Source organism: Panthera pardus, unplaced genomic scaffold (assembly GCF_024362965.1).
Source record: "Panthera pardus isolate Hobbes unplaced genomic scaffold, ASM2436296v1 HiC_scaffold_8, whole genome shotgun sequence".
Classification (NCBI taxonomy): Eukaryota; Metazoa; Chordata; class Mammalia; order Carnivora; family Felidae; genus Panthera; species Panthera pardus.
The window spans coordinates 122,816,387-122,836,417 of record NW_026527013.1 but is presented as its reverse complement, the minus strand read 5'-3'; the positions used below and the strand labels follow the sequence as shown (position 1 = coordinate 122,836,417).

The 20,031-nt window shown below is 41.1% G+C and overlaps 1 protein-coding gene across 8 annotated transcripts in view; it reads left to right on the top strand.

Annotated features, from left to right (window-relative positions):
* The window catches only part of PDE1C (phosphodiesterase 1C), a 509,522-nt gene that overhangs the window by 109,369 nt on the left and 380,122 nt on the right, over positions 1–20,031 (top strand). For all 8 annotated transcript variants that reach the window (XM_019443747.2, XM_019443746.2, XM_019443745.2 and 5 more), the window contains exon 3: positions 11,335–11,506. In XM_019443747.2, coding sequence (XP_019299292.1) covers positions 11,335–11,506 — 172 coding nt within the window. The remainder of the gene's footprint in view (positions 1–11,334; positions 11,507–20,031) is intronic.

Genomic DNA, 20,031 nt, shown 5'->3' with positions numbered 1-20,031 from the left:
CTTCTTCTATATAGTTGTCATCATAAGAATAACATATTGCCTGATATTTTAATATAATTGCCTATAAAACTCTTGAGATCCAAAGTATTTTTAGCAAAGTAATTATTTCACAATTGTTTCAATGTCATCATATGCTATTGCTGAATTACAGGTATCTCTTTCTTTTGTTGTATTTTCCTTTAAAAATTGCCATTTTATTATTATTTTTTATTTTTGGGAGAGAGAGAACATGAGGAAGGCAGGGGCAGAGAGGGAGGCACAGAATCCGAAGCAGGCTCCAGGCTCTGAGCTGTCAGCACAGAACCTGACGTGGGGCTCAAACCCATGAACTGTGAGATCATGACCTGAGCTGAAGTCAGTCGCTTAACTTACTGAGCCACCCAGACTCCCCTAAAAATTGCCTTTTTATAGAGATATTCAAATTCATTACCATTCTATGCATTGTCTATTCTAATCTTCATCTATATATTAATAGTTTTGAATGTTTATTTTCTTTTCTGATTACTTTCTAGAGCTAGGCTATCCAATATAGTAGCCATTCATCTATTTAACAATTTAAAATTAATCAAAAAGAAGACATGTAAGGGGTGCCTAGGTGGCTCAGTTGGTTGAGTATCCAACTTTTGATCTTAGCTCAGGTCTTGATCTCAGGATTGTGAGTTCAAGCCCCAAGTTGGGCTCTGCACTCAGTGTGGAGCCTACTTAAAAAAAAAAAGACATGCAAATGGTCCACAGGTACATGTAAAGATGGTCAACATCACTAATTATCTGAGAAATGCAAATGAAAACCACAATGAGATACCACATCACACCTGTCACTATCAAAAAGACAAGAAATAACAAGTGTTGGCAAAGATATGGAGAAAAGAGAACACTTGTACACTGTGGAAATGTAAATTGGTGCAGCCTCTTTAGAAAACATCATGGAAGTTCTTCCAAAAATTAAAAATAGAACTACCACAGGGGCGCCTGAATGGTTTTTCAGTTAAGCCTCTGACTTTGGCTCGGGTCATGATTTCATAGTTCGTGAGTTCAAGCCCCACATCAGGCTCTCTGCTGCCAGCACAGAGCCTGCTTTGGATCCTCTGTCCCCTCTCTCTCTGCCCCTCCTCTGCTCTCTCTCTCTCTCCCTCTCCCTCTCAAAAATAAACATAAAAAAAATAGAACTACCATACTGTTTTGGAGAGGTGATTACATTGCAGTTCTACCCGGCATGTGACAAACATGGGTATCAGGTTTATATGTTTTTGGAAAGTTCTTCAGTTACTGCTGTCAATTATGGTTGCATCTTGCAGCTGTCCTGAAGACTCTCTCTCCCCCACTTCTTTCCCCTTTTCTGTTCTTGCCTACCTCTAAATTATTTTCATTTTATGTGCAGAATAGCTTAACTTTTTCTTTTTTAAAAATATTTTAATGTTTATTTTTGAGAGAGAGAGAGAGGCAGAGTGTGAATGGGGGAGGGACAGAGAGAGAGGGGGGACACAGATCTGAAGCAGACTCCAGGCTCTGAGCCATCACACAGAGCCTGATGCGGCGCTCGAACCCACGAACCACGAGATCATGACCTGAGCTGAAGTCAGATGCTTAATCGACTGAGCCACCCAGGTACCCCTGTAACTCTTTCTTTGTTGTCTTTTTTCAATCTATGCCTTTAGGGCTTTCACCTCCCCCCCTCCCCCATCCCTTGTTTTATTAAAGTATTTTTCCAACAAAGTTCCTCTGAGGAAATTTGATTCTATCTGGAAAGTAAGTTTTTTTTCTTTTCCATTTTGCTATTAATATAACATGTCAATAGGTCAAAAGGAGAGGGAGAGAGAGAGAAAGAGAGAGGGTGGGGGGAACAATACATGATCATCTCAATATATGATAAAGCCATTATTACTGAATTGTGTGTTTTTTGGGATAATCAAAAACTCAGTTATAAGAGGGAAATTTATATTAAGGCTACAACAGAAAATTTTATAGACATTTCATAAATAGAAAATTAAGTGAAGCTAGCAAAATGATAAAATTGCTTGCTATTGCCAGCATGGTTTAAAATTCTTCTGAAAGTTTTAGCTGATGCAGTAAGACCAAACAGAAATAGGAGGCATAACAATTAGAAATGAGAAGGGAAAATTATTGTAGATGGCATATGTGCTTAGAAAGACTAAAACAAAGAAACAAGGAAATCCTTTAAAAGAGTTAAGAGTTTAGTAAGGAGACAGACCGTTAAGCAAATACACTAAATATCTATTTTATATCCCAGTAAAAATGATTTAGAAAATACAATCTAAAAATGTACTCTGTGAACAAGAGTGGACCAACATACACACTGCCCAGAAAAAAACCTACTAAGAATTGCCAGGACCAAAGAAAACTAAACTTTACTAAAGGAAATAAAAGTCTTGAATACATGGGAGGACGTTTCTGTTGGCAGGTGACAGAAACTCAGTACAAGCTATTTTAAGCTCAGAGTGGGATTTGCTGCAAGGATACCATAGTAGTTCACAGACCTATGGAAGAGCTGTAGGTCTGGGGATACGAGGGATTACAACCAGGGACATGCCACTCTCAGGATTCGTTTTGTGTGATTTCCTTAGGGTACTAGCTTCATTTTCTTAGGCTTATTCAGGTATTGGGATGTGGCAGCTTGCACTAGCAACCTACTAAGAAAGAAAAGGCTCTTCCTTTTAGTTTTGGGATGGAAAATACCAGGGAAGATCTGTGATTATCCAAGTTCGGGTCATATACCCACTACCTTGACTTATCGCTGAACCCAGAGCAGTAGAGAACATAGCTGAGAGCCTGTAAGATTCACATGGAATGGGTAACATGAGAGGAGATGTTCTCAAAATCAAGTGAGAGGTGCTGTTATAACTAGGGAGGAAAAGGTGCTTGAGAAAGTCAATACAACAAGTGTTCCACACAGAAAGGACCAGTCATCTACCTGGATGAGAGCATGATATACTGTTAAGATGATAATTCTTCTCCTTAAGTAATTAGTTATAGTTTTCTCAAGTACCATCTCAATATACATTCAAAAAGAAGAGTTCTCTTTAGAAATTGACAGTGATTAAAAAAATTTTTTTTATTTGAGAGAGACAGAGAGCAGGGGAGAGGGACAGAGAATCCTAAGCAGGCTCCGTGATCAGCATGGAGCCTGATGTAGTGCTTGATCCCACGACCCTGGGATCATAGCCTGAGCCAAAATCAAGAGTTGGCTGCTGAACCACCCAGGCGCCCTGACAAACAGATTTAACTGAAGTTTTCCTAGAGACTGAAGCAAGTAAGAATAGCCAAAAAGAGGAAAGAGGCGGTCTTGCCCTGTCAAATAATTAATAGATACTATGAAGCTATACTAAGTAAAATAATGTGATACAATCATTAAAAAAGCCAAGTTAAACTAAAGGGATAACTCAGAAATAAGCCCTAACATTTTTGAGAATTTAGAATATGTTATTACAAATCAAGTTGTATTCTTACATTTTGATAGAGGAGACCCTTTTACCTTCATGTGTATGATATTAGAAATAGAGTTCAATTTTAAAATCTTTAAAAAAATTTTTTTTAAATGTTTATTCATTTTTGAGAGAGACAGAGACAGGATGCGAGTGGGTTAAGGGCAGAGAGAGAGGGAGACACAGAATCTGAAGCAGGCTCTAGGCTCTGAGCTGTCAGCATAGAGCCCGATGCGGGGCTCGAACTCACGAGCTGTGAGATCATGACCTGAGCTGAAGTCGGATGCCCAACCGACTGAGCCACCCAGGCGCCTCAATTTTAAAATCTTTTTGAAATTGCCAGGAGACAAAATTTCTGAAAAGTTTCCAAAATCAAGGGTTAGTATATTCAAAGTAAAAGAATAGTGCCTATGTGACTGATTTAAAGATATTCAAAGCATTATTGATACTTATTTTTCCATTATTATTGTTACCATTATTGTTTTTAGTGAGCACAAAACTTTTCATCTGGGTTTTATTAGGTTCATTCCTGACCTCTGTGCTGCAGCCCCATTTTTCCTACCCTATAGGAACTTCAGGACCCTTATCTTCCCCAGAAGGGGGAGATACCTACAAACCCATGTCACAGATATTTTGAGAATCATTGATGTTTTCTAAGAATTTTTTTTTTTTTTTACCTTTTTGGAGATTTAAATTTCCTCTTTCCTCTGTGCTTTTGCAAGACTCTAATTTCTCAGCCTTTTGCCAGTGTAATCTTTGTGTAATTTTTTTTTTTTTTTATCAGGAACCCAGTTGATAAGTCACTTGTCAGATTTAAATAGGATCACCACATCACCCTGGATTCCTCCTGCTAGCAGTTTATCAGACTGGCACCATTAGACACACTTCAGAATGAATCTGTAGCTATTTCTGATTTAGAACCTTCTCATCTCATTTTCTTTCTTAAGAAGTCTTTTCTCAACCCATTACACTTACCTTGCATTATTCATCTCCCCATGCAGCCCGAACTTTCTTCTTCTTTTTTTTAATTTTTAAATTTTTTTACATTTATTTATTTTTGAGAGACAGAGAGAGACAGAGCATGAGCAGGGGAGGGGCAGAGAGAGAGGGAGACACAGAATCCGAAGCAGGCTCCAGGCTCCGAGCTGTCAGCACAGAGCCTGACCCATGAACCGCGAGATCATGACCTGTGCCGAAGTCGGACGCTGAACTGACTGAGCCACCCAGGCACCCCCTGAACTTCCTTCTTTAAAGGAAGCTGCAAACTGCTTCCTGCAAGAGACTTAACAAGATCAAGGCTGTCCCCAGTTGCAGATAGGGTGTATCTTATTTCTTATGTAAAAGAATGTTTGTTTCATAATAACAAGTGTGGAGCATTCTGCTTGAGCTACATTATGTGTATGTTTATTTACTCATAAATAAAATATAAACAGTGTGATATATCACCTGGAGGCCTGGATTAGGGGAGTGAGAATTTTGGGTCAAAGCAGTCTGTTGTTTTCTAACTCTGTGATCTAGGTTATTTGATCTCTTGGAGTCTTAATGCCCTAGCATTCGATAGTATTTTAATAGTATTTAGTTTGAAGGGTTGATTTGACGGTTAATAACATCTTAATAACATCCAGCACATAGCAACCACTGAACAAATGTTTGTTACATCTGAATCTGAGGATTTGTTGTCTTGATAAACTCAGTGGTACAGATGCTGCTACCAGAGTTTATGAGTCTGGAAGATTTATAATCAATCTGGAGGGTTCATGGGGTATGTGAGAAGTTGTCTTTGTGAGGAGAAGGGAGAGGATTTATCACAGGGACAGAGGGGAAATAACAGAAAAGGAGAATGTAATAAGCTTCAAATGAGAGTCAGAAACAAGTCAAAGGAGACAGGAAAGCAGGGGTGGGGAGGGGAGGGGAGTGGGCAGAAGCAGATGACACTGAGTGGGCTGAGTGGAGTTGCTCATCTCCTGCACCTGAGCCACGTTATTTTTGGTATCCTGAAGGCTTAGTTTATCTCTGATTTCCCTCATGGGGTTTTTGATATTATTGAGAGAGACCTGTGTGACTCTGTTTCCATATTTTTGCCTGTATTTAGTCAGAAACATTTCATGCTTTCAAAATCAGCTTAAAATAAATCAGAGCAGGGGAATTTCTTTTTTTCATTTTGTCAGAGCAGACCCTTCCAGTATCCCTGGAGAGTGCTCTGCCCACATTTGTGGAGAATCAGAGGAAGTGTTCTTTCCTGCTCTCAGAGTTCAACTCCAAAAGGCCCATATCACATTGCCTTGGGAAGAGCCACGGTAAAGGGCCGTTGTGATCCTTCTAAGGCAGGAATGAGTAGCAGATGGGGATTCAGGCTGTATTTTCTAGGATACCAAAACTGTGTGGGAACTCTGTGTATTAAGTACCTCTTGAGCCCTGCTTCACATCCTCTTGGCCCACTTTCTAAGCTCTAGCCTAATTGATTCTCTGGATTTATGTCGGGATTCTCTGATGATGTCCCACAGTCATGCATAGTGGACCCAGAAAGCCTAGAGAATTAATACCCTATGGGGTTATAATTATAATACCCTGTGGGGTTCTCGTCCCCGGGATGAGAACTTGCATATAAATATTCCCTTCTTCCATTCCTCAGGGGGATAATTCTGAGTATCACGCATAGCTCCTCTGAAGATCTCTGACAGCAATTTTACAAGGGACAGGAGGGAGGAATTAGGATTATTTTGTTATTATAAGGTACTCACCGTGGACTTGAAGTGGTATGGTAGTATATGAAAGTGGACTTGAATTAGCTGTAAATGTATGTTGTGAACTCTAGGGTGACTTTATTAAAACATTTAAAAAAAGAACTAAAACCAATATGCTAAGAAAGAGAGAAAATAGAATCGTGTAAGATAACCAGTTCAAATGACACAAGGCAGAAAAACAAGGGAAGACAAATATAGGAACAAAAAACAAAAGCAAAAATAGAAAACAGTGATGAATGTGGTAGATATTAATCCAGTTGTGTCAATAATCATTTGAATATCAAGGGTCTAAATGCACCAATTAAAGCAGAGATTGTCAGAGTGGATCAGAAAACAAGGCCCAACTATAATTGCCTACAAGAAACCCATTTTAAATATAAAAACTCATATAGATTAAAAGTAAATTGATGGAGAAGAATACACCATACTAGTACTAATCCATAGAAGGTGGGAATAGTTACAGTAACATCAAACAGAGCAGACTTCTAACAAGGAAAATTATCAAGGATAAGAGGGAATTGCATAATGAAACAGGGGTCAATTCTCCAAGAAGACCTAACAACCCTTAATGTGTATGTGCCTAACACGACAGAGTGTCAAACTATATGTGAGGCAAAAACTAATAGAACTTCAAAAAGAAATAGAATGAATTCACTATCACAGGTAGAGACTCTAACACCCTTCTCATAAATGGATGGATTTAGCAGGCAGAAAATCAGCAAGAACATAGTTGAATTCACTACAGCATCAATCTAGTGGAATGGAAAATCTGTCTCTGAATCAGAGGTATATATCTTTTTGTTTAAAAAAAATTTTTTTTAAACATTTATTTATTTTTGAGACAGAGAGAGACAGACCATGAACAGGGGGAGGGTCAGAGAGAGAGGGAGACACAGTATCTGAAACAGGCTCCAGGCTCTGAGCTGTCAGCACAGAGCCCGACGTGGGGCTCGAACTCACAGACCGCGAGATCATGACCTGAGCTGAAGTTGGTCGCTTAACCGACTGAGCCACCCAGGTGCCCCGGTATATATCTTTTTGTATTGCATTATGGACCCAGTGAAGATCTAATAAAAATCTGAAACCTCCCCTCAGAAATAAACACAAAGTTTTTTAATCAAAAAGTTGCTATAAGTTTTTTTTTTTACTCTCTAAAGTTTTTATCACAAATCAATTTTAATAGTAATGATCCTTATGAATGGATAGTTGTTCAGGTGCTAATATGGAAAAATATATGGAAATATTTTTTCCAAAGTATCATCATAAATCTTTAGAAGGATTTCCTCATCTCTGGGATTGGGTAGTGAGAGGGAATGTACCATAAAGTTATTGCAAGGAGCCTGGGAATGATCTGTATCCTGAACATATACTAACTCTTGTATGCATATAATACTCTTTATGTATATAGATGTTGTTTTAATGAATGAAATAAAATTTATTTGAAAAGGAAAAAAGACTTTACCATCAATCAACTGGATGTAATCAACATCTGTAGATTGCTTCATCCAACAATATCAGAATACACATTTTTCTCAAACTCACACAGAGCATTCACCAAATTAGACTACATTCTGGACCATAAAACACATCTTAACAAAAATTAAAAAGACTAGAAATCATGCAATGACTGTTCTCAGACCACAGTGGAATTAAAGCGGAGATCAATAACAGTCTCCCCTAATGGAGAGAGAGCTTAGGTCACCTGACCCTTCTGATTCACTCACTGAGAAAATGGTGAAAACCCTATTATGAATTCATTAGTGCTTTACATGAGTTTGTAATTTATTAATCTCATCTCTATATACTTAAGAATTAGTCATAAGTCCATGTAAGACTTTATTTCATCTACAGATGATATGGATTCACCGACCTTTTCACGTGGCCATGCTATTCTTCACAAGTTCACCACTCCATAGTGTGCCGGTCTCTTTTCTCAAACATAGATATGGCCTTAGTTTTTTTTATGTTTGTTTTTGTTTTTGTTTTTTTGTTTGTGTTTTGGTCTAAAGAAGACATTCTATTAAATGTCATCTGTGATTTTCTTTGCTAATAAAATTATGGGCAATTAAAAAAAAAAAAGACATTCTAAATGACTAGCATTTTATTCAAGGCACTTTACAACTTGTCCAACCAGCCTTTGACCTTATCCCCTATCACTTTGCTCCAGTGTTCACAAGCTACCTTGTTATCTTCTGAACCTCTGCACATACTGCTTGCCCTGAATGTTCTTTTCTCTGTTTCTCATCTGCTGAAGGTCTGTTCCTGCTTTAGAACCATATCAGATGTGATGTTCTCTGTGTAGATTTCCCCAGGGCCCTGAAGCAGAGTGGGTGAGCCCTTCTCTGCCTCCTAGAGTACTCATCTGCCCTTAGTTATGGTGCATTGCCCATTTATTGTGATTGCTTCTGGGTTCATCTTTCTATTTCTAGGGCCCAGAATGGAACCTGACATAGTGAGGGAATTAAACATGTGTATACTGAATGAATAAATAAAAGATTGAAGGGAAATGGGCTAGGAGTTTATTGTAAAGCCTTCATTTAGATCAAATTTAAGAAAACAGGCTGTTGCTGTTGTTCTTCCTCTTAGAACCAGACCTTAGTTAACATAGAACAGACCTTTATTAACATAGAACCAGACCTTCATTAATAGGACTGGATCTTGTTAAGATATTTGGTTAGGACTTCAGAAAAGCTGTCCTGCATTTCAAGAGTTGGAGGCATATGTTTCTTGGCACTAGTGTGCTTTAGTTTTCTCTTGATTCATACAAAAGTAATTTGGATGTGGGACATCCTAAGGGGGTCAGTCATAGCTGTGGTTGTTGGAAGAGTTCTGTGCTAACCCATTTGTGTCCTTGGTAAAGGTTCAGGGATCTTTGTTGAGATGCTCTCCTTTGTGTGAAGTTCTTTTGGTCTTAGTGGCAAAGCTGTCCTTCAGGTGATTTCTTCTGTTGTGGGCTTCAGGTAGCTGGTTAGAGTCTTGGGGAGACATCCCCATGTGCATACAGACTTACTCTCTGCCCACCTATCACATGAATGTGCATTAGCTGGCAATGCTTTTTACCTCTCCACGCACACCCCCTTAGGCCCCATAAAGAGTCTTTGTGTGAATTAGATAAAGATACTCCATCTGCATGGATTGGGTAGAAAAAGCCAACCCCTTCTGGATGGACACAGCTCTATGGGTGCATGACTTGGAAACCCAGTAATATCTTTGTGCAAAGATAAAAACTTTCTTTCCTTTGGGAAGAGCATAACTGGCATAAGCCAGTGGCAATTGGGTAATAGTAATGGTAATACCATCAGGTTCCGCTTAAAAAATTATTTTCGCTCATAGACTTCTTTTATAATAGCTATTTATTTATAGTATTTTATTTATTTGTATTTTTATAATAACTTTATTTTACAACAGCTTTAGATTTATAGAAAATTTGCAAAGATAGTACTAGGAGTTCCTGCATACCCCATGCCAGTTTTCCCCTATTACTAATCTCACATTAATATTGTACATTTGTCACAATTAATGAAATAATAGTGATGAATTATTATTGACTAAAGTACATACGTCATTCAGATTTCCTTAGTTTTTACCTAATGTCCTTTTAAGTTTCATGATCCCATCAGGACACCACATTGTGTTTAGTCATCATGTCTTCTTAGTCTCCTCCTGACCGTGATGGTTTCTCAGACTTTCATTGTTCTTTGATAACCTCGATAGTTTAGAGGAGTATTGGTCAGGTGTTTGCAGAATGTCCTTCAGTTGGGATTTGTCTGATGTTTTCCCCATGACTAGACTGGGTACTTGGATAGGTTTTTATTGTTATTTAGGCATGGTAGGGCCAGCAAATCTGATGATGACTGCCATTGAAAAGATAGTTTTTTAATACCTGCAGGTCTCTGAAGAGGGGGTCCATGTCGCACCATGGAGGCCATGCTGAGAAGCATTGGGGCCAGTTATAAGGCAGAGCTAGGGTGGAGGAAAATGTGAGCAAGAGTCTTTATTGTGGTTTCTGTAGGGAGTCATGGGCAAGGCAGGGTAAGCAGGCCTAGGATTGGCTAGTTTGAATAGTTTCAGTGGGCTCTGGGGCATAGGGGCTGTCCCTAGTTTTCTGGTACCTGGGCTGGGGTGAGTTGGGCAAGTGAATAGTGGTCTAGAGTGCAAAAGCTCAGTGAGGGAGGTGTTGGAGGTATGGGCTCTGATTTGTTTGGTTTGTATTTGAAAAGCATGCCCCTGGAAGAAGGACTCCTCCTGAAGAGTTGAGGGGAGGGAGGAGGTGGGAGCTGAGGAGGCAGGAAGCCAAGACAAGGTGACTCAGATACAGTACTGAGTTGTCCTGAACAAAGAATGTATGGATGTAGGGCAGATGTTAAAGCATCAAGTTTATAGAAGCTAGAAACATGCTTAATACACTGGGGCTATGTGTTTTGGGAAAGAAGACCAGAGTTAAAGTGCCATTTTCATCACATCATATCAATTGTACGTAATATCAATGTAATTTATCCCTATTGATACTGACCTTGGTTGCCCTATTTTGTGACACTTCTTGCCACTTCATGTTTGCCTTTAACATTCATCTCATATGACTGAAGTGTTTGTCGGGTAAAGTATCAGTAAACATGCAGTATAGTTTTTCTTGGGTCTTGATCTTCTAGAAGATCAACCTGCCTAGAGTTCTGGTTTCTAAAGGTGGGGTCCTATGTGGGGTGGATGTCTCCACAGAATGGAGTCTTGAAACTTGGGCTTTAGGCAAGCTGAGTTCATAAGGGAGACTTGTGTCTTAACATCCTACTCTTCTCTAGAATGGTAGTCCTTTGTAAACTTCCAATTGCTGAATAAATATATAAGTAAATACCTATAGCTCTATTAGGAGTTGGAGTTGATCACCACTGAAATGAGACAAGATATATATCCTTAATATTTAGCTGTGGGTCAAAATATTCAGGGTATTAGCCTATTTTCTGCATATAAATTTAAAAAGTCCTGGTTACTCCCTAATTTGCCTGACCAATATCTCTTGGAACCCTCTGAATGTAGGAGATCATGAGAAATAGGGAAGTTTCCCTGCTTTGCTTCTGAAAATCCTGAGTTGGGTAAGGCAGGGCATGCTGTTGGTATGTAATTGACTGCACACTTTTTCCCCCCTCACACCTCAGGGTCTAAGTCGCAGAACTGTCTGTGGAACTCCCTCATTGACGGGCTCACGGGGAATGCCAAGGAAAAGCCACGGCCAACCATCGTCCATGACCCCCGACCACCAGAAGAAATCTTAGCTGATGAATTGCCTCAGCTCGACAGCCCAGAAGCCTTGGTGAAGACATCCTTCAGGTTTGGTGGATTGCAATCAATCTGTTCCTTCTTATTTGCTGCCGAGTTATTTCAATCCAGTTGGATGCATCGTCGGCGTGGCCAGAAAATTACCTCATTTTTTTGCACTGAGTAAATTAGAATTGATGAAGGAGTGTTGGAATTAATGCTAGCTGGACTTCTGGCTGGATTTCCTGAATGTAGCGCAGATCCCATCAGTAGTTAAGTTGCTGTTGGTATTTAATTGGTATTGGCATTTAAATGCTGAGGCAAAGGATTTACTGATGTTGGCAATTTGAATTGGATTAATGAGTCTTTTGCTTCAAAAGAGGATGACGCATGGAGATAAGTGCACAGAGAAAAAGCATGTGGTGGGAATGAATTCAGCCCCGTGTCTTTAGAGTCTCTGGCTGGGGGAGGGTTTCTAAGTGATAAGAGATGTGAGAGCTGCTGCCTCCTGAAAGGAAGCAAAGATCTTCCTTGTGTGTTTTCCCAGGTGGCTGCTGACTCTGATCTTGTTCATCATTTGGTCTCGACTCTTCTGCAGAGGCCTCTCGTGTTTTCTTCTTGTCTTGGGCTCCACTTCATCACGACTCTAGCACTTACCTTTCCTCCGTATCGCATAAAAATCAATCTGAGTATGGGACATAGTGTATAAAAGTGATTTCCTCCCCCCGAATGGGTCTTTCAAACTCACTTTTGAAATACACAGCAATGCTGGTTTCAGAAATTAAGGTTTAATTTTTTTTTTGCCATCCTGCCTTCCTCCCCTTCTTTCTCCCTGTTACCCTAATTTTACTTCTTCACTTTTCTTTTCGTTATATAAGGCTTTCCTGCTCTCCACATGGCCAGTAGGACATACAAACCTTGCTTTTCTTCTCCCATAAACCACTTAGACAACTCTTGGCATCCATGAAAAACGTACTCTTTTTTGCATCCAGGTGATGTGTGTAATCGCTCAGTAAAAGCCATTTCATTGTGTGAAGGTTCTTAGTGTCGACTGAATTATAGATGAGCTCTGAAAAGCAGTGATGAATAGGGGTTTGGATTTCTTTATGTAGTGTGACTGATGCAGTGGCGGGACAAGAATTGCAAAGCAAATGCTTTTCTTATTCCTACTAAGGGTTTGGTGACTGCATTGTGAGGTTTTACATAAAATAAAACCCACTCAAGTAGAGAGAAATAACTTCCATGAACCTGCAATTCTCTGCACATGACTGGTGGGGGAGGGGAGGGTGAATGGCTTTCTTGGGCTGTGTGTTCTCATTTTGGAGCGTCTCTGGTAGAGTCACTCCTCACATGCAGTCTTCTTGTAGCTACTCCTTCTAGCCCAGACCAGGTTCATTGTCCTCTTCAGGGAACAGCTAAAGAGGCACTCTCATGAAAAGAACATCTCATTTGCTTGCCAACTCTATTACCATCATCTCTTCTCTTTGCATTCAATGCTCCTCAATAGAGAAAATGTATTGCTAACCACGAACTTCATTTGATCTGCTAGTTGTATCTATGCATCAATGTCTGGGTTTCAGAAAAAAAATTCAATTATGTTTGTTAAGGTCGGGCTTTATTTTTAGTTCCTTGTTAACACTTGGTGCAGTAAGAAAAACACAGCAGGTGTAAATATGCCAACCCTTCAGCAATTGAAGCTAGAAATCCATTGGCATTGGTTATTCATTTATTTGTCTCCTTAATACAATCGTGTGTTATTCTGGCACCATCCTTTCTTCTGAAGAAGATAAGTGATTTCAATGGGAATGTTAGAGGGTAAATATTCTCTAATGCAATTGTTCTTAACTGTGGTAGTCACATCATTGTGAGATTCTGTGTACACAAGTGATCACAAGCCAAGTATTAACATGTGGAAACAGTTTATCAAGAAATAATTAGAGCAGAATCAAGGTTACCCTTGTAATAATGCCACTTGTTTTCTATATGCTTTTTGGATTGCAAAGAAAGAGATGAGTTGTAGCTGGATTTTAAATAATGCCAATAGTAATATATCACTTATGTGTTCTCCCCCTCACCGGCCATTTCACTAGAGTGAAAAACCCTGAGAATTGCTGACTTCCCAGTATTAGTAACTCTGGGAAATCTGGGAAGATTTGGCAATTTTGGTTACTCCCTTCTCTTTCTCCTTGTTCACACTTGGAGGGCATTAGGAATCCTGGGCCATGAAATATGGTCATCAGCTTTTATTATCAAATAAGATCCAAACTGCAATGACAGTAAACCCAATGTGCCTAATTATTAGGAAGTCTAGTCTTGGGGCTCAGCTCCCTGACTGTCCCCAGGGACTCCAGGCTTAGTGACAGGCTTAAAGACTTAGCCCTTTGCCCGCTCTACCTCCTGCCACTTGCCAGGGCAATGGGGTCTCACGCTGAGTGTGGACTCTCTGATCTCAGTGAAGTTCTAAGTTGGTGTCCAGTCCACATCTCCTCTTTCTTGTGATACCTCCTCTGGCTGGCTTCTTTTGTTCTTTCCTGACACCCGGCTTCAGCACTACCACAATGTCTCAGACATATTCTAACGATGTGGATCCTCAGAAGGGAGGGATCAGATAGATGCTTCATATCACTTTCCCTAGAAATCGTTTCTAGTTCTTTGCAAGTGTGTGGTGATGATTGCATACAAGCCACTCCCAGGACAAAGAGTGTATGCTTGTTTTGTATTTGCATAATATTTCCATTCACGTAATTCCTTTTAGATTAAAGGGACAGTCTGCCCTAAAGGTAAATTCCAGTCTCTATTTCCAAAGAAATAAGGTAGGAAGTGTTCATACGTTTATGAATGGTAGGTGTTTTTCAAAAAAGTTTCAGAAATTTGTATGTTTAAAACTCCCCCTAGGCTCCCTGTTACAACAACAATAACAATAGGACTCTTATGTTGCCAGGCATGGGCCTAACCACCCAAAGATGATGCCCATTTTAGAAATAGAGAAACTGGCCCAGAGAGGTAGCGCCCATGGTTCTGATTAAATTCAAACACAAACTCATAAGGACAATTGCTTGTCAATTGGTGGTCACCAATGGCAGAAACAAGGGGTAGCTTGGGTAGACTTTAGGTCCTACCTAGTCTTTATCAGCCCCTGGAATCCCACCCCAAGTAAATATATCACGTATAAACACACATAAAAAAGCACGCCTGTGATGCAAATGGGGCTTCAGGATAGCTCCCCTTCCAAATGACTTCCACTGGTGGTCAACACTCTCTGTTTATGTCAGTTAGCAATAATGTGAGAGGGTGTAGCAGAAAGTGAGAATTTGACACACAGATTTAGAAATAAGGATTTTAGAAAATGAGAGGCATGGCCTCTTTCCTCCAAGGCTTATAAGTTGATGGCTGAGGTGTGTGTAAATGCCGTCTCCATCCTGAATATGTTCCATGACACTCTCCCCTCTAGTCCTCCTCTTGGCTGGGCAGCGGTGATGACGTGGATGTTCCATGTCTCAGAGCATGTGGTTCAGCAGAGTCTCAAGGGAAAGATAGCAGTGCATGGAGGGAAGGGTCTCCTCATTTTTGTGCACTTTCAAATTCCAGCCAATATCGCTGGAAGATAGCATAGTTTTGTGCTGCTTTACTATGGATTTTAGTCTTTACTCCTCATGAAAGGGATATTCGAAGGTACCCAGTTAGGAAAATTCAACTTCTGAAAGTGACTGTCCTGGGCTTTAGTGTGGATTCTGTTACCAAGGCAAATTGCATCATCTCTTTGAGTGTCTGTTCTCTTAACTGTCACATCTGAGGGTAGACAAGAACAGTGGATCTCAAACATGGGTATGCATTACAGTTACTTAGAGGGTTATGGAAACAGATTGTTGGACTCATCCCCAGGTCTGGGTGGGGTCCTAGAAAGGATATACCTTTCTAACAAGGTGGTGCCAATGCTGCTGGTCCAGGGACCACAGTTAGAGAATCACTGGACCATATGATATTGAATAATCCCTGGAGCTCAGAAATATTTTGCTGTGTTAATTTGAGCAGGTCATTTATCTAATCCGGTCTCAGTTTCTTCATCTTTGAAATAAGGACAAAGATGCCTACTTCCTGGGGTTGGAGGGAGGGTTTAAAGGAGCTAATATAAATGAGAGAGACAAGCCCAGTATCTGGCACCCAGAATGTGCTCTGGAAGTGCTAATCTCCTATTCCTACTCAGCTCTCACTGGAAACCTTACGTGCATTTGAGCATAAACACACAGAGTAAATAGGATCAGGTTGGGTGTTGTGGCTCCAGGTGCAGACCCCGTGGGGTCTGAAAATTTGCTAAGCCTCTGGCATGAAAATTCTGCTTTCAAGACCAGAGACTTTTGAAAAGAAAAATGTGGGAACATAAGAAAAAAAGCTTCAGTGTCTGGAAAATAGATACTCCTGGGAATTATACAGAGATGCCTGATTTCCTTCTTCTTCATGACCTGTCTCTTTGAGCCTGTTCTGCTCAGGTTTTTCTTAAAAGAGGTGAGAGAGAAAGCTGAATCTGGAGCTTGAGGAAGACGGACAAGCCCAACTAGTCTGATTAGTGATAGGACTCAGTACCTGCCACCTGAGGACCCAGAGAACAGGAAAGAACTGGCTGCTGGGAGCGTTTTCTGTCCCCAGCCTCTGGTGTGCACATTTGCAAAGGTGAGACCCAGTCCAGATTGCACTGGGAGGCAAAGAAACTGATGTTTATTGAGCATCTGCTATGGCCAGGAACTGTACATTCATTTGCTCATTTAATCTCCCAAGGTTACAAGTGAGTATTGTAATCCCAGTGGTACAGGTCAGGAAACAGGTTCAGAGAGTCACTTACCCAAAGTCTTACCCAAAGTCACTCAGCAGGTGGCAGAGCTAGAAATTTCAGCTCAGTCCACCTGACTCCAAAGCTATGACCTCTCCACCACGTTCTACTACTGCCACATCACCTTGGCTTCTGGGTTTGTTGTTGGTGAATAAGATAGCATCATTGGCTCTGCTAATTTGGATGTGGCAATTTGGATATATAGTTTGATGCTTCTCCTGTGAGACCTACCCTGTTCTTTTGTACTAAATCCTTTTTCTAGTTCAAATTCATGTTTTTAATCCACCCATGCTTTTGGATAGGACCGCTTTAAAGGCAGTGTTTCTCATACTTTATGAATGAATTCCTTTGGGGATCCTATTAAATTCAGATCCAGATTCAGTAAGTCTGTGTTGCAACCTGGGAATCTGCATTTCAAACAAACTCTCAAGAGATGTCATGGTCTGAGGACCACCCTCTGAGTAGAAAGCCATAGGCTTTGGAATACTACAGGTATGAGTTTGCAAATGCTCTTCTAACCTATGTGGTTTGAGTCATGGTTTTGAATCTCAATTTCCTCATTTTACAAATGGAAACCAAAATAACAACATAGGACTGTTGCTAGGATTAAGAGAGCTAATGAATGTGACAGCCCTTAATTCCTTCTCTTCCAGTTTCCAAAAACCTGTTTAGGAGTGGATTGATCCTCCACACCTTGACCCCTTCTTATGTGACTGGGTTGTGCAATGAACCCCAAGGTGGGAATAGGAGCCCCATGGGTGCCTTATGAGTAAGGTTGTCCTGACCTGACCTCCTTAGACACTAGCAGAGATTCTGAAGCCATCCAGTGCATTGGCCATTTTTGTTACTTACCTTGAACTGTGTGACTTTCAACATGGGTTGAGTTACCAAGCTTTGATAATTTTGCATTTGGAAGAATAGCATGCTAAATCCCCAGAGAATCATTGGGGGCTTGATACGCCTCTCTTCCCACTTAGAATGGACTTATTTGGGCTTTGGCAAAAGTGTTCCTGATTCTATACATAGCTTACTAAGAATATGTTGCAGAGAGCAGAACCGCATTGAGCCAACGCCCTCAGCTATGGATGAGATTAAGGCCTTGTCAGATCCCATTTAACGGATTGTGTTTTCCATGCAGAATTAAATCGTTGAACTCATCCTCATTTTTGTTTTTGGCAGTCATTTTTCCACCAGGGGCTACTGCCAAGAAGCCAGTTTCTGACTTGATTACTTTCAGGAAATGTGCAATCTGGCTGATGATAGGGCATGGTGTGGGGTGGCGGCCCCTGCCGCTTCGGACCCCACCCCGGGATGAGTCATGGGTTAAAATTCCCAATTAGCTTGTGAGAAGTCTGGTCACACATCTTTCTCTATCACCGTATGTTGGTCACCCACTGGGACTTTTGGGGACACCTACTTCCCTGACTTAGTGCTGCCTCCCTGGAGTTGACATTTTCCCCTTCTGGTCTTTGCTAATACAAATTGTAGAGCCTTCCTCAAGTTTGCGAAGGGGAAAATGAAAGAATTAATTCTGAGTTTTTTTTTTTTTTTTTTTTTTTATAACTCAGAGGAGTTTGTATTGCAAAGTTGGCTTCCCATAAGGGAAATATTTGGGCTTCTTTTTGTAAGTAAGTTTTTATGGACAGAGTTTTTAGTGTTAGAAATTGACAAAGCATGTATCATACAGACACTATTTTTCTTGCATTATTCTTGGTCCTTCCCTGGTATTTTGGAGAAGAGGAGATTTATCCTTATGGCAGCCATGCACCTTTCACATCTCCAGCCACAGAGAGTATACTTGTCCCAAGGCTCCATGTTCTGTGTGAGAAATTTGTTTTGGTGATGGCTGAGGCTGTGTTTACCAAGTGTTCTCTCAGCCAGTGACTGAGAGCATCAGAGATGCTAAGACTGGCCATTCCTGGAAGACATGGGACTTCTCTAATGCTGACATTGGCTTGAAGACTCCATGATGGCCTTGCTGAACTTTCTTTGGAACTGCACTGTGGTCTAAGATACTTCTACTCAATATTCCTTCCTTCTCTCCTTCACTGGGTGTCAGACCTATATCCCTACTCTCCCAGCCTCTCTGGTTTCTTCCCCATTTTCTCTTACAGATGTTCCCGCTGATAGATTTCTTGCATGTCTCGGTAACTGCCTCTCAGAGAAGACCTGGGCTAACACAGTCTCCCATCTCACTGTGATCCTCTGCTGGCTGATCACTGCTCGCTCTGTGCTGTGGGCACAGCTCCAAGGCTACTGGCCTAGAAAGCCTGGGCCAGTCTCTCTCTATTTGATTTTACATTTTGTAGTTGATGTTGTACCTTCCCCGTGGGCACTAGCGCTGGGGTAAATATGGGACAAGCCACAATTTCCTTTAGTATCTTGTACTTTCATTGCCTATAAGAGACTTTGCTGAAACATTTGGATCCACTAAAGAAACTACAATGTAAGAGGGGAGAATTTTAAATCATATCCAAAATACAGCTGTTCAAAAATGTTGAACATTGTACAGATGATTTGCTTATGGACACACTCCAGTTTCCAGCCAGTGGACTTGTCCCTAGGGCTGAGTTTCCCTAGAGAGTGCATCCTTCTTCAGACCTGACATGTTCTTACTGGGCTTTTGGAGAATCCATCTTTCCAGCCACAGGAATGGACTTTATCTGAGGTATCCTCAGTGTACATCCCTCAGAATAACTCCCAGAAGAACATTGTACACAAAGTGTAAGCGATTCATCCTAGAATAACCCTACAGTGAGGGTCAAGTAGCTTCAGTACTGTCATGTAGGGGGGGGAGGGCTGGGACACTCTTGGAACCTCTATCTAAATTTCCCTGCCAGTGTGATGTGTGGATCAACCTTTTGTGCCTCCTGACTAGCAACAGGAACTTCTGCCCTAGGCCACACAGAGACCTCAAGTATGCAGGGAATCCCTGATGTTTTGTCTTAAGTGAAGGAAGGCCTCCCCACCCCCACCCCTCCCCTGGCAGAGCTTTGGATCTATTGAGGCCTGGTTGTGATTCTGTTATGGTTCTGGGGGCGCTTGGGTGCCTCAACTGGTTAAGTGTCTGACTTTGGCTCAGGTCATGATCTCATGGTTTGTGAGTTTGAGCCCCGCGTTGGGCTCTGTGCTAACAGCTCAGAGCCTGGAGCCTGCTTCAGATTCTGTGTCTCCCTCTTTCTCTGCCCCTCCCCTGCTTGTGGTCTGTCTGTCTGTCTGTCTCTCTCTTAAAATCAAATAAACATTAAAAAATATTTAAAAAATTTAATATGGTTCTGAATCAGTTGGTCCAGCCTTCCGCCCTTGGCTACTTTGTCCCCATGTCGGCCTCACTGGCCAACTCTTCATCACCGTCTCAGGTCATTTCTTGAGGTCTGGCCTCAGGAGCTCGTGGGAGCATCTGGGGCCTGGTCAAACCTCTCAGAACCTGAGAGACAACTTGGGAAAGATAAAACCTAGCCTCCCACTACCTAGCATTACTGGCCACTGTGTGTACTTGGATGTGGACCCTCTGGTTTGTGGGTAGATGTCCTTCTAGAGAGAGAAAAAGACATACAGATCTCACCCCTGTGCCTCTTCTGCCCCAGTTTCCCTTCTCCCTATAATTCTCTGAGCCAGAAAAGCTGGACCCTGGCTTTCCACTTCTCCTGCATTATATCCTTCATCTCCCCAGTTCCAGGCTTTGGGCTAAGTCTTAATAGCAGGTGAGGTAAAGAGATAGATTGGCTAACTGATATGGGACCCTGCACTGGGAAATTTCTCAAAAGCACCA